Source organism: Conger conger, chromosome 6 (genome assembly GCF_963514075.1).
Source record: "Conger conger chromosome 6, fConCon1.1, whole genome shotgun sequence".
Taxonomy (NCBI): domain Eukaryota; kingdom Metazoa; phylum Chordata; class Actinopteri; order Anguilliformes; family Congridae; genus Conger; species Conger conger.
The window spans coordinates 42,728,084-42,741,284 of NC_083765.1; the positions used below are offsets into that span (position 1 = coordinate 42,728,084).

Sequence of the window (13,201 nt, forward strand, 5' to 3'; positions counted from 1 at the left end):
CCATGTAAAATGTATAGTGTGTTTATTTAGGACCTTTTCATTTAATTATTTTTGAAAGAATCGTATCTGTACAGAATGTTATGCAGGTGCCTTAGACTTTTGCACAGTACTGTAGGTATCACCATCGTATCAAGGGGCTACTGGAATGTGTCGTGGGGTTATGATGTCATTGCTTGTTTGTAGGTGTGGGAGCTGACCGCCAACAAAGTCATCATGGTGTCTGCTATCGGAAACGACGGGCCTCTATATGGGTGGGTGTGGCCTCACTGAAGAAACCAGAATGAACCAGAATGTCATGTTTTTCTGAGATTTGGCTTGTGTGCAGGGTATTCACGTGTGAAGGGTGTGTGTGTGTGCTTTTGTTCAGGTGTGTGTGTGTGTGTCTCTGTTTTTAAATATGAGTTGGTCGCTTCTGTTTGATTTAAGTGTGTGTGTGTGTGTGTGTGTGTGTGTGTGTGTGTGTGTGTGTGTGAGATGTTTGTGGGATGTTTGTTTGTATATGTATGTTCATTTTTCATATACATGTGTGTGTGTGTGTGTGTCTCAGGACCCTGAATAACCCAGCCGATCAGATGGATGTGATCGGGGTCGGGGGGATTGATTTTGAGGACAACATCGCCCGCTTCTCTTCCCGGGGAATGACCACATGGGTACGCCTGCTCCCCTGCCCCGCCCGGTCCCGCCCCGGCGGTCTGCCCGTGGCACCGTTACCCATCTCCTGTGATCCTCCTGTCTCTGTGTGTTCAGTCGCACGGCTAACCTCAGTCCCGCTGTCTGAAAGTGCTCAATGCGTCTGAAGTGACGTGCCTCATGATGGCCGATAATAATCATTATTACCTGAGACGTGCTTACACTGTACACTGCGGCCCACACACACACACATGCCCATATTTAAAATGGCCGAAAATGTTCCCTCAGACTGAGGAGAGTGTGTGGCTGTTTCAGTTCATCATGCATTTGCTGAGCCAGCATCCTCACTAAGAGTGAGCTGCAGTGATTACTTATTCATACGGGTTAATGGCATTAGGTGGCCAGGCCAGTCTTGACTGTGAAGTTTCTTCCTGTTCCTAGTGCTTCCTCGTATTCCTCTCCCTTCTGCCCTTCGTCTTCTCAGCTCCCTCCATCTCTAGCCACTCCTGTGCACTCATTCTTTCCTCTTCTGCCTCATGTTTTCCCTCCTTCTCACTTCCCTCTCGCGTCCCCCTCACTTCCTGTCTCTCGCTTCCTCCTCACGTACCCCTCGCTTCTTGCGTCTCGCGTCTCGCTCTCACTTCCTGTTTCCTGTGTCCTGCAGGAGTTGCCGGGGGGCTATGGCAGGGTGAAGCCTGACATCGTGACGTACGGCTCTGGAGTGCGTGGCTCCGGGATGAAGGAGGGCTGCCGCTCTCTGTCCGGAACCAGCGTAGCCTCGCCTGTGGTTGCCGGGGCGGTCACCTTGCTCGCCAGGTGAGCCTCCCCTTCACCGACACCTGATCCGCGCACCTCAACACCCTCCGGAGGTCTGGCACAGGGGGGCGCTATGACTGTACTGCGATACATTTTACAGCAGCAAGTCTACGGTCTCCTTCCCGCTGTCCGCCATTTCATGGAGAGAGCATTTGGGTGAATATAAAGGAAGTGGTGTCGCTGGACTCGTTATAACGCCTTGTGACAACAGTCAGAATGGTCTGAGGCTCAACAAGAAATGCAGTTGGGTGCAGTCATGATTTCTGATTGTCCGCTGATCAGTTGCTGAATGAAACTCGTTCTAAAAACCAGCGTATGCTCTGGAGTGTTACTGTATGCGTTTTCTTGTTTTCATTTGACGGGAGGAATTGAGGACTGTGCAGGTAGATGGTGCTAGCTTGCTCATTTGTCCCGATACCCGTGAATACTCCAATCTTTGTTATTTAGCAGGTCGTGTTATTGAAGAAAAAGATCAGTTCAGGTTATAGGCAGATTTTTGCCTATGAAGTTCAGAATTTGGCAATGATGAGGATTTGCCAATGAAGTGGTTTTTTTTTTTTTTTTTTTTTAAATGACTGAATCTCTTTCCCCTGGCCCATGCACCCCCTCCCCCCACTCCTGGGCACCATCTGTATGCTGTTATCTGCTGTTCCCCTGGAGACGGACACTCGGCAGGGGGTGGTGTTAAGTTGCCCTGGCTCACACGGTACCGATGGCTGCTGGGGGTCAGTCCGTCAGTAATCGCTTTAAAGTGCGTGACCGCTCTCCGGTCCTGACGTCAGCACGCTAAGCCCCCACCCTCCCTGAACTTCCTCCATGAATGCCATCTTCTGTTATGAAGGACCTTAGGTCAGGGATCCTCAAATCTGGCCCTCGAGTCCAAATCCAGCCCTGGTTTTATTTTCTCATGGGTGATTAACTGAAGAATTGGCGGTAATGATTGGCCAGACTGTCTTCACACCCGACTCCCAGGTAAAGAGAGGGTGGAGAACCAGCCCTTGAGGACCGTGCTTCGAGTCACAGCACCCTTAGACGTCTCCTAGCAAAAAAGCAGCCAGTTCAACCTTTCCTCTGGTTTTATTCTCCCGTTTCAGACCGTGATTTATTTTCAGAAAATAAAGGTATGCTGGAGGACTTTAGGCTGTGGAGTCTTGCTCGGTCGGCTCTTGCCTACTGTACCCCAGTGCTCCTCTGAGAACCTCAGGTTTTGTTCGGCTGTGTCTCTCGTGCGCTAATGGGGGAGCCTTGGACTGGAACAGGCCGATAAATGCTTGGTGCTGCTTTCGAGGAGCACAGTCTCTCCTTCTCCGAGTGGATGAATCGTGTCATCCCTTTCCCTCGGGGTTGAGACATCGACGGCTTTCTCGCTCAGTCACAGGACTAAACAGACCAAAAAGGCTGTAAATGAGGATGTATTTATGTCCTGCACTGGGAAGTCTTTGTCTCTCTCTCTCTCCCCATCTTGCCCTTGTTCTCTGGGATTCCTATGTGAAACAGACCTTCAGCATGGCATAATATGCAGTGTTGCCTGGGTAATATAGAAAGATGGCAACTCCCTCCAATTATGGTTGTTATGGAATAGAATAACCTGAAGCGGGGCTCGCTTGAGTCAATACTCCCTGCTCTGGTGCATAATCCTTTGTTCCCATAAGATCTGGCTGTTTATTTTCTGTAAAACCACTCTGAACTCTGGTCTAGGTTTGCGGTCAGGGCCCAGGTATGGCAGTACTGCTCAAACAGAACCTGAACAGAACCCCTCATCGGCGCAGTGAGGGAACTGAAGTTCCCTGTTGTGTAGAGTGAGACCTGGGGGTATATCATGAAGCATGTTTACTGAGTTAGAGTAAATGTAGAATGTGCAATCCAGTACAGCTGTTTCTACTTCAGTCCGAGTTCCAGTTTTGGAAGGGTTCTGGGTTTTACTCCGTGGAGTAATATAGCCTGACATTTCCATCTCTCCTTCATCTGTCCCTTCTCTCTCAGCCTGGTCGGCCATCTTTTCCTGGTCTGCTGTTCCGTCTCTTTCCCCTCAGTTCCCCAGGTGCTAATCCAGCAGCTTGTGTTGTTTATGTTTAAAGACAAGCTGAAATCAACTTTCACTTTTTCCTCAATTTAGTCAATTCTTCATAACCATTACTGCTTTCATAAGTACTCGCGCCATTTCAGCATTTTATAAAAGAATTTCCCCCATCCGCTTCCTGGAAAACAAGATTTTACGTCATTGTCTACCAGTGGGCATGCATGTCAAGTCTGGAACGGTCACTTGGAACTGTACTTTCCTCTTGGCTCTTCAGCGCACCCTGGTTCTGATTTGCACTTTATTGTACGTCGCTCTGGATAAGAGCATCTGCTAATTGACTGTAATGTCGATCATATACATCATCTGTTCCCCTCCAATCAATATCCTTTTCACTCAGCGATGCGCATCCTGCTGCTCTAACTTCTGCTTCAGCCTGTAACTCCTCTCTCCCCCAGTATGAAGCATGTGTCTAACTCCCCTCTCCCCTACAGCACGGTGCTGAACCGGGAGCTGGTGAACCCCGCCAGTATGAAGCATGTGTCTTTAACTCCCCTCTCCCCTACAGCACGGTGCTGAACCGGGAGCTGGTGAACCCCGCCAGTATGAAGCAGGCCCTCATCGCCTCGGCTCGACGGCTCCCCGGGGTCAACATGTTTGAGCAGGGCCACGGAAAACTGGACCTGCTGCGGGCCTACCAGGTCCTCAACAGCTACCAGCCCCAAGCCAGGTACCGCTACCACCCTCTGCTCTTCTGTTAGCAGCTAGCGCTGTGCTGTGATTGGTGGTCAGGGGTTACTCTGAAGAAGGAGGCTCCTGACTGAGTGAATATGGAATGTGTTCTGGAATGTGTTCTGGAATATTTCGGCCTGTAGTAATCCCTCTGAGTGAATATGGAACATGTTCTAGAATATTTCAGCCTGTAGTAATCCCTCTGAGTGAATGTGGAACATGTTCTGGAATATTTCAGCCTGTAGTAATCCCTCTGAGTGAATGTGGAACATGTTCTAGAATATTTCAGCCTGTAGTAATCCCTCTGAGTGAATGTGGAACGTGTTCTGGAATCAGCTCTGGGTCAAACCTAAAGTAATCGTTTTCCATTCAAATACTTTCATACGCTTTACTGAGCTTGTCTGGTCTATTGGAACCCATGAAATACTTTCACAAAGTGCAGACCTCTCGGTTGACCCAATTGCACCAGGCAAAATAAATCAAGCACAGAAAAGTATTTGAATCCAAAACAATTATGCATTTGACCCAGGTAGGAATCCCTCTGTTCAGACAGGCAGCTTGCCTGTAGTGATTGAGCTGACTGCTGTGCGTGAGTGAGTTGAGGGGTGCGAGTTAACGTCGGTGTCTGCTCATGCCCACAGCCTGAGCCCCAGCTACATCGACCTGACGGAGTGCCCATACATGTGGCCCTACTGCTCCCAGCCCATCTATTACGGAGGCATGCCCACCATCGTCAACGTCACCATCCTCAACGGCATGGGCGTGACCGGCAAGATCGTGGACAAGGTGAGGGCGTGACCTGTCGCCTAGCAACGGCGGAGCTGGGAAACCGAGTTGCTACGGGATGCGTTGTTCCGTGTGCTGGAGTGTTCCGCCCCTGTAGGAATCTGTCGCTGTTTACACACCTGTTTTTGGGGCTGCTCGAGTTACAGCAGGAATGTAAATATTGGCACCTTTTCCGCTTCGCCGGGTTTCTTGAGAAATGTATCTGGAAGATGTTCTAGCTGCTTGTGTTGACTCGACCGACGGAGTGAAGAGTGACTACTACAGTGTGTGACTACTCGCTTTCTCATTACTGTGGAGTATATGGCTGTGAAGATCTCTGCTGTTTGGATGTTTGGGGTTGACCCCCCTCTGTAAGGCGAAGGTGTGCTCTTCTCAAATTCCCCCCCCCGCTGAAATCTCCCCCCCCCCGTCCCCTCCCACCTGCAGCCCATCTGGCAGCCCTACCTGCCCCAGAATGGCGACCACATCGACGTGGCAGTGTCCTATTCGCCCGTGCTGTGGCCCTGGGCGGGGTACCTGGCCATCTCCATCTCCGTGGCCAAGAAGGCGGCATCGTGGGAAGGCGTGGCACAGGGTCATGTGATGGTTACCGTGGCGTCGCCGGCCGAGAACGACGTGAGTGGACAACGTGGGCTGGAGGTGCAAGCTGATTGGCTAACACATCTCTCAGGGGTGGATAAAATTCAATCTGTTACTAAGTGCCTTCCACAAATATATTGGATCGCTACAATCAAAATGGTGGAATCATGGCTGCTTTGCAGGTGACTGGTATCACTGCCTGAACCAATCAGCATCACACACGGGCAGCTCCTGCACAGCTCTCTGGGTAAAAGGAGAGTGTCATTAAAACTGCTCTGCAGTCATTGAGATTTTCTTCAGGTGCAGCAGTGATTATTTCTGCAAGGTGGCATGTCTCTGTTGGAAAGCAGCATTTAATATTAAAGCTGTGATTTGGGGGTTTGGTTCACAGTACAGCACTTGCTTTGGATTCTCTTCACTGAAAACGTTAATGATCTGTATAATCTGTAAGTGGATCGTTTATTTTGAATGATCCCCATGCTGCCATTTTCAACATTTAAAGTATCCATTATGCCACACGATTAAGATGCTTTTCAAAATGTATGAATGGGAAAATAATGAAATCATACTTGTGAAGAATGCCATTTAGAAACCCGAGAGCAGAAATTCCTTCTCCACTTCTGATTGGCAGCCCTCTGAACGGTGATGTCTGTGATTGGCTAAAGTGTAATTAAGCAACATGGCACCTGTATGATTACGTGAGTTAGCTGGATAACTGCTCTGAGTAAAACCCCAAACCCTCCCAAATCTGGGACGTGGTCTTGAACGACAAAGAGCTGTTCCAGGTTTTACTCTTTGTAGAAAGACCAATACCAAAACTCTCCTTTAGAGGGCAGTGCTTCTTTGCTGATTTAAAAAAAAAAAAGAGAGAAAAAAGAAAAGGAGATAACCAAATTACCAATCAAAGCTGAATAAAATGATCATTGTCTGTTTCTTTGTTATGCATAATATCACTCAAGAATTATATTATTTTGATTGCTCAGGGTCTTTAAGACGACCTTCATTTTATGAGTTTTTCTTGTATGTGATCACGTAGCCACACAGTCCTAGCAGGGTTGCCAGGAGTCTCAGGAGCGTATCTGAGCCTGAAGGCGCCCGCCCTCATAACGAAGAGATATCCTTGTGTTTATTTATATTTGCTTTGGCGCGAGGCCACCCTCCTACTGCCCGGCAGAGTGGAGCCTCTTTAAGGAAACGCTCGGCAGCCATTTTGATTTCTCCTCTGAAAGGTCTCTGGGACAGAAAGCTCAGCTCTGTTCTCTTCCTGGCCTGGTCTCTGTGCCAGGGCTACCTTATCACACTCTTCACTGTCTTCTCTCTCTCTCACTTTCTGTCCCTTTCGTCTCTGCTTTCACTCTGTCCATCCCCCCTTCATTTTGGCCGATTGCTTGTGAAGGGAGGGCACTGTTTCAAAGGTTGTTTGAAAGAAAAAAAAGAAAAAGTTCAACACGGTCCTTTAATCTCCTTCTTTTTATATTTGTCTTTCTTCCTGAAACTCTGCACTTATAAAGGTTAGTATTGGGGGTAAACCCCTTTTTTTTCAGGATGTAAACTGAAGCTGGAATAGGCCAAAAGGCCTCTAGCACTGCACCTTTTCAGTCTGAGAATTAAGGATTACACGTATTGCCTTATTACATTACAAGGCATTTAGCAGATGCTCTTATCCAGAGCGATGTACAATGAAGTGCAGATTGAACACAGGAACGAGTGTGAAGAGGACCCTAGAGGACGGTACGGTTCTTTGTGAACAAAGGATTCTAGCATTAGCATTTTTTGTTATGAACAGGGATGCCCTGTCTAGTGATAAGCCAAGGACAGATAGTGGTGTGTGTATGAAATGGTAAATGGTTGGCATTTATATAGCGCCTTTATCCAAAGCGCTGTACAATTCATGCTTCTCATTCACCTATTCATACACACACTCACACACTGACGGCGATTGGCTGCCATGCAAGGCACCGACCAGCTCGTCAGGAGCATTTGGGGGTTAGGCGTCTTGCTCAGGGACACTTCGACACGAACCATCAACCCTCCGACTGCCAGACGACTGCTCTTACTGCCTGAGCCATGTCGCCATGAATGTTTTAGCTTGGCGTTTGAGACCACTCTGACATCCTGAATTTCACTCTGATTGCTCTTTCTCTCCCTCTCTCAGTCTAAGGTGGGGGGCGAGCTCACCTCCACGGTGAAGCTGCCAGTGAAGGTGAAGATCGTACCGACTCCTCCACGCAGCAAGAGGGTGCTGTGGGACCAGTACCACAACCTGCGCTACCCGCCGGGCTACTTCCCCCGGGACAACCTGCGCATGAAGAACGACCCGCTGGACTGGTGAGGGTCCTCAGCCCTCAGGGGTTACCGGGGTTACCGGGGTTAGCGGGGTTACCGTGGCACCAGGGTTACTGCAGCTCTGTTAAAGGGGCTTTGCAATGCCAAACAACATTCAGCTCATTTATGGGGAGGTACCACCAGTGGATAAGGAAAAAAAATCCTTTCCTCCAAACAAAAGGGTATTTTATATTTTGAATGTGGACACAAATGCACGCATTTTTTGCATTTCAGGAACATATGCAAATTCTCATGAATAATAAAAAAAGCACAAATTTGGATATTAGTTAAATCCACTGAGTGTTTTCAAAATTGACCTATCCTGCCACCCTTAAACCCATAAAGATGTAACTGATTAATTCTCTCTGTTTAGCCAGCCAGATCAATTTATACAGAGAGATCTACTATAAAAGTGCAAATCGGAAAAGATCTAACAGCACTGTCTGACGCGCTTGCACAAGGCATTATCGGAACCTGTGTGTTGCAGCATATGGAAAGCCGACTGGGCCTTTTATAGTCTGTAGTACGGCAGGTACCTGCAGCGTGTGCAGCAGTCTGGGGCTGTGTCTGCGCTCACTGCAGACAGGGCTGCTTGAGAGCTCATGGAAATCAGGAGGACAGCCACTCTTCTCAGAGCTCATTTAACGCTGGAGTCCCCCTTTCACTCGGCAGCTTTGGCCGAAGTGAACAGAGCCTGTTGTACTGTTGTATCCTTTTCCAGTTTTGGATGAGTGAGGCACTTTCACTAACAGGTGAAGATGTTAACGTTCTTTGTGTTAAATTAACTGTCTGCATTTAACCGGAATAGTCCATGCAGTAACGCTACTTAACAACAACATAAATAAAACTACAAAGGAATATAAAATAGATAAAAAGCAGTACAGTTTAAAATACACAAGACGATAACGAAGTAAACAATAGCCACATATTACACCCAATTAATTTGTAATTATCCTCTTCAAGTACACAGCATAGGGCTGCATGTGTGCTACTTGACCAGCAGAGGGCGCTGTTTGATCAGCCTCAGGTTAGCCTTCAGTGATTTGAGTTTCTTCTGATCCACAGTAAAGGATGCACACACTTTGGTTTTTAATGAGTTTGGTTCTTTTCAAAGGAACGGAGATCACATCCACACCAACTTCAGAGACATGTACCAGCACCTGAGGAGCATGGGCTATTTCGTGGAGGTGCTGGGCGCACCCCTTACCTGCTTTGATGCCAGTCAGTACGGTAAGGAGGCTCTTATCAGCTTTTATATTTAGACTTAGACATGTGCCTGTAGGTTAGGAATACTGATCGAGGGTGAGTTTAGCCTTTTATTTCTTCATGTATAAAGTTAACATGAACCAGGGTAGCCTGATCCTAGATTGGTGTTGCACAGTTCATGAATACCCTGTATTCCTCAAGGCAGTATACTGTGTGTATGCCAGTGGGGAATATGTTTGGGGTGTAGTCCTGTGGAGAATATGTTTGGGGTGTAGTCCTGTGGGGAATATGTTGGGGTGTAGGCCAGTGGAGTATATGTTTGCGGGGGTTGGTCAGTGAAGAATATGTTTGGGGTATAGGCCAGTAAAGATTACACCTCAAGAACTTCACGGAAACACTCATGTGTTTGCGCACGTTCATGTGTGCATGTGTGCTGTTGACGTTGAGACCTTGGTTGGTTGTAACGTTGAGACCTTGGTTGGTTGTAACATTAAGACCGTTGGTGGTTGTAACATTAAGACCGTTGGTGGTTGTAACATTAAGACCGTTGGTGGTTGTAACATTGACTGTGTGTGGTTCTAACATTTTGGCAGTAACATTTTGCCTTTTGCAGTTGTAATGTTGAGATGGTTGGTGGTTGCGCCCAGTTGTAACACTGTGACCGTTGGTTGTAACGTATGACCGTTGGCGGTTGTAACACTGTGACCGTTGGTGGTTGTAACGTGTGACCGTTGGCGGTTGCGCAGGCACTCTGCTGATGGTGGACAGTGAGGAGGAGTACTTCCCCGAGGAGATCACCAAGCTCCGCCGCGACATCGACAACGGCCTGTCCCTCATCGTCTTCAGCGACTGGTACAACACCTCCGTCATGAGGAAGGTCAAGTTCTACGACGAGAACACCAGGTGAGTTCTGACGCGTGAAGAACGGAACATCCTGTTCTGGTGCATGGTGTTCTCCACGTAATTATGTACTCTTATTGTTTGGACTAACCCTCCTCCTCTTTAACTACTGTCAGTAACTGAGTGTGATCAGGGTTCCTCCTGGCTCAGACTAGGGCTCTGTGTCCTGTGTGAGTGCAGGAAAAGCAGTGGTGTCTTAACGCTGTGTCTGTCTGTGTTCTGCAGGCAGTGGTGTTCTAGCACTGTGTCCTGCAGGCAGTGGTGTTTTAACGCTGTGTCTTTCTGTTCTGCAGGCAGTGGTGTTCTAGTGCTGTGTTCTGCAGGCAGTGGTGTTCTAGCGCTGTGTTCTGCAGGCAGTGGTGTTCTAGCGCTGTGTTCTGCAGGCAGTGGTGTTCTAGCGCTGTGTTCTGCAGGCAGTGGTGTTCTAGCGCTGTGTTCTGCAGGCAGTGGTGTTCTGGCGCTGTGTTCTGCAGGCAGTGGTGTTCTAACGCTGTGTTCTGCAGGCAGTGGTGTTCTAACGCTGTGTTCTGCAGGCAGTGGTGTTCTAACTAGACTGTCTTTCTGTTCTACAGGCAGTGGTGTTCTAACTAGACTGTCTTTCTGTTCTGCAGGCAGTGGTGTTTTAACGCTGTGTTCTGCAGGCAGTGGTGTCTTAACGCTGTGTCTGTCTGTTCTGCAGGCAGTGGTGTCTTAACGCTGTGTCTGTCTGTTCTGCAGGCAGTGGTGGATGCCGGACACAGGGGGCGCTAACGTGCCGGCGCTGAATGACCTGATCTCAGTGTGGGGCATGGCCTTCAGTGACGGGCTGTACGAGGGAGACTTCACCATGGCCGACCACGACAGTGAGCCCCCCCCTCTCTGAGCCCCCACATCCCCCCCCCATCGCTGATCTCAGATCAGCGCTTTTTGAACTAACTTCAGCCATAGAACAACTGGGGGGAGGAAGGTAGTGATGTCACCTTTTCCATAGAAACCACAGAGGAGCTCCACCATCACAAACTGTGGTGGTAATGACATAGAGCAACTGCAAAAGTGATTGGTGGAAACGGTCTGGCAATCCTGCTTGTTTCTGTAACCACCAGTCGGCGTTGGTGTTGTCATTTCTCATGAGCTGTATGCTCTGTGATTGGTGGAGCTCCTCTGGTTTCTGTGACTATGCCTGTTATATTCCCCTCCACCCAATCAGTGTCTCTGTAAAACTTTTGGAGAAACTTGTTGGCAATTTGTTCTGGCTGGCAATTTTTGGACAAATGCTGGCAATTTTTGGACAGGGAATGTGTTCTGTTCCACACTGCAGTTTTCTATTTGCGAAGAAAGCAACACACCTGTAATAATATGATACGAATGTTTGGTAAGGCACGACTTCCAGTGTATTATTGCAAATGTACAACAGTTTTTCCAACACATTTATAAAAAGAAAAAGAATGATGCCGTTTTAACGACAGAACAGAGCACTTCTGCAGTGTGAATGCTGTCTCTGAAACAATGAATGAGCCAAACATAAAAATAGCGGATTGATCACAAGGTCTTGTTAAGTTAGCAGTGCCTTATCGAGAGATAAAGGCGCTTGTTGGTATGCCTCTCAGCCAATCGCAGTGTGAGTCTGGAGCTTGTCGTGTGAGGCTGATGATGAACCCGTGTTCCTCTCCTCAGTGTACTACGCCTCAGGGTGCAGCATCGCTCGATTCCCCCAGGACGGCATCGTCATCTCCCAGACCCTGAAGGACCAAGGTACGCCGCGCAACACCCCCTTACCTGCACTTTCACTGCACCTCCGCCACACCGGGAGCGCTCTCCCGGGTCCTCTCACCGTGGTGACTAATCTTCTGCCTTTCCTTTCTCTCTCTCTCTTTCCTTGTCCCTCTTTGTCATTTCTTTCCCTGCTCTCGTCTCTTTTCTCCGTCCCAGGGCTGGAGGTGTTGAAGCAGGAGACTGCAGTGGTGGATGGCGTTCCCATCCTGGGACTGTACCAAACGCCGTCTGAAGGGGGGGGCCGGATCGCTCTCTACGGTGACTCCAACTGCATAGACGACAGTCACAGGCAAAAAGGTGAGGGTAGATGGTGTATATTATAGTACAGACACACACACACAGACACACACACACAGACACAGACACACACACACACAGACACACACACACAGACACACACACACAGACACACACACACAGACACACACACACAGACACAGACAGACAGACAGACAGACAGACAGACACACACTTATCTGCAGTGGTTGTGATGCGTTTCCTCTTCCTGCAGACTGCTTCTGGCTGCTGGACGCCCTGCTGCAGTTCACGGCCTACAGCATGACCCCCCCGAGCCTCAGCCACTCCAAGAGCCGCACGCCCCCCCCCACGGGCACGGACCGGCCCCTGCCCGAGAGACTGGAGGGTACAAACACCCCTGACGCTGTTTGGGCAGAATGGGCCTGCAGGGGTCTCTGCACACATTAGCATGTACACTCGGACATATGAATAAAGCTTTATTTAATGATGAATAATGATCATTTATTTATGATCTTTATTATTAGTACTTTAGATACAAGGAAACGGATGGCTCCAAATTAATCATGAATGAAGAATACATACAAAATTTATACAAAATCAAAACTAATGAAAAACAAGCATACAAAATGCATTGAAAATCAAATCTGACCGCTTTTAATAGTGCAGATGACTGCCCCCGGGACCCATCAGAAATACTCCAGTTGAGATCTCGTAGTTCAATCCCAAGCATTCATCTTCAGCCTCTCTCTCTCTCTCTCGCTCTCTCTCTCTCTCGCTCGCTCTCTCTCTCGCTCTCTCTCTCTCTCTGTAGGTAATCACCTGTACCGGTATTCCAAGGTCCTGGAGTCGTACCTGGGAGACCCGAAGCCCCGACCCCTCCCTGCCTGCCCTCACCTGTCCTGGGCCAAACCTCAGCCGCTCAACGAGACGGCGCCCAGGTGTGTCCCAGTACCGGGCCGGCGCTAATGCAAACAGGCTAACACTGTTTTCTCCCGGCCTCCCCTCTGTACTGTAGTGGTCTGACCCGGCCTCCCCCCTGTACTGTAGTGGTCTGACCCGACCCCTCTGCACTGTAGTGGTCTGACCCGACCCCTCTGCACTGTAGTGGTCTGACCTGACCTCTCTGCACTGTAGTGGTCTGACCCGGCCTCCTCTCTGCACTGTAGTGGTCTGACCCGGCCTCCCCTCTGCTCTGTAGTG

The 13,201-nt window shown here is 48.9% G+C and overlaps 1 protein-coding gene across 1 annotated transcript in view; it reads left to right on the forward strand.

Moving 5' to 3' along the window:
• The window catches only part of mbtps1 (membrane-bound transcription factor peptidase, site 1), a 34,625-nt gene that overhangs the window by 19,041 nt on the left and 2,383 nt on the right, over window positions 1-13,201 (forward strand). Inside the window, exons 8-21 of the mRNA XM_061245553.1 lie at window positions 184-251; window positions 548-650; window positions 1,295-1,446; window positions 4,032-4,193; window positions 4,837-4,981; window positions 5,408-5,596; window positions 7,716-7,888; window positions 9,000-9,115; window positions 9,838-9,994; window positions 10,709-10,833; window positions 11,645-11,722; window positions 11,900-12,040; window positions 12,255-12,386; window positions 12,813-12,939. Coding sequence (XP_061101537.1) covers window positions 184-251; window positions 548-650; window positions 1,295-1,446; window positions 4,032-4,193; window positions 4,837-4,981; window positions 5,408-5,596; window positions 7,716-7,888; window positions 9,000-9,115; window positions 9,838-9,994; window positions 10,709-10,833; window positions 11,645-11,722; window positions 11,900-12,040; window positions 12,255-12,386; window positions 12,813-12,939 — 1,868 coding nt within the window. The remainder of the gene's footprint in view (window positions 1-183; window positions 252-547; window positions 651-1,294; window positions 1,447-4,031; window positions 4,194-4,836; window positions 4,982-5,407; window positions 5,597-7,715; window positions 7,889-8,999; window positions 9,116-9,837; window positions 9,995-10,708; window positions 10,834-11,644; window positions 11,723-11,899; window positions 12,041-12,254; window positions 12,387-12,812; window positions 12,940-13,201) is intronic.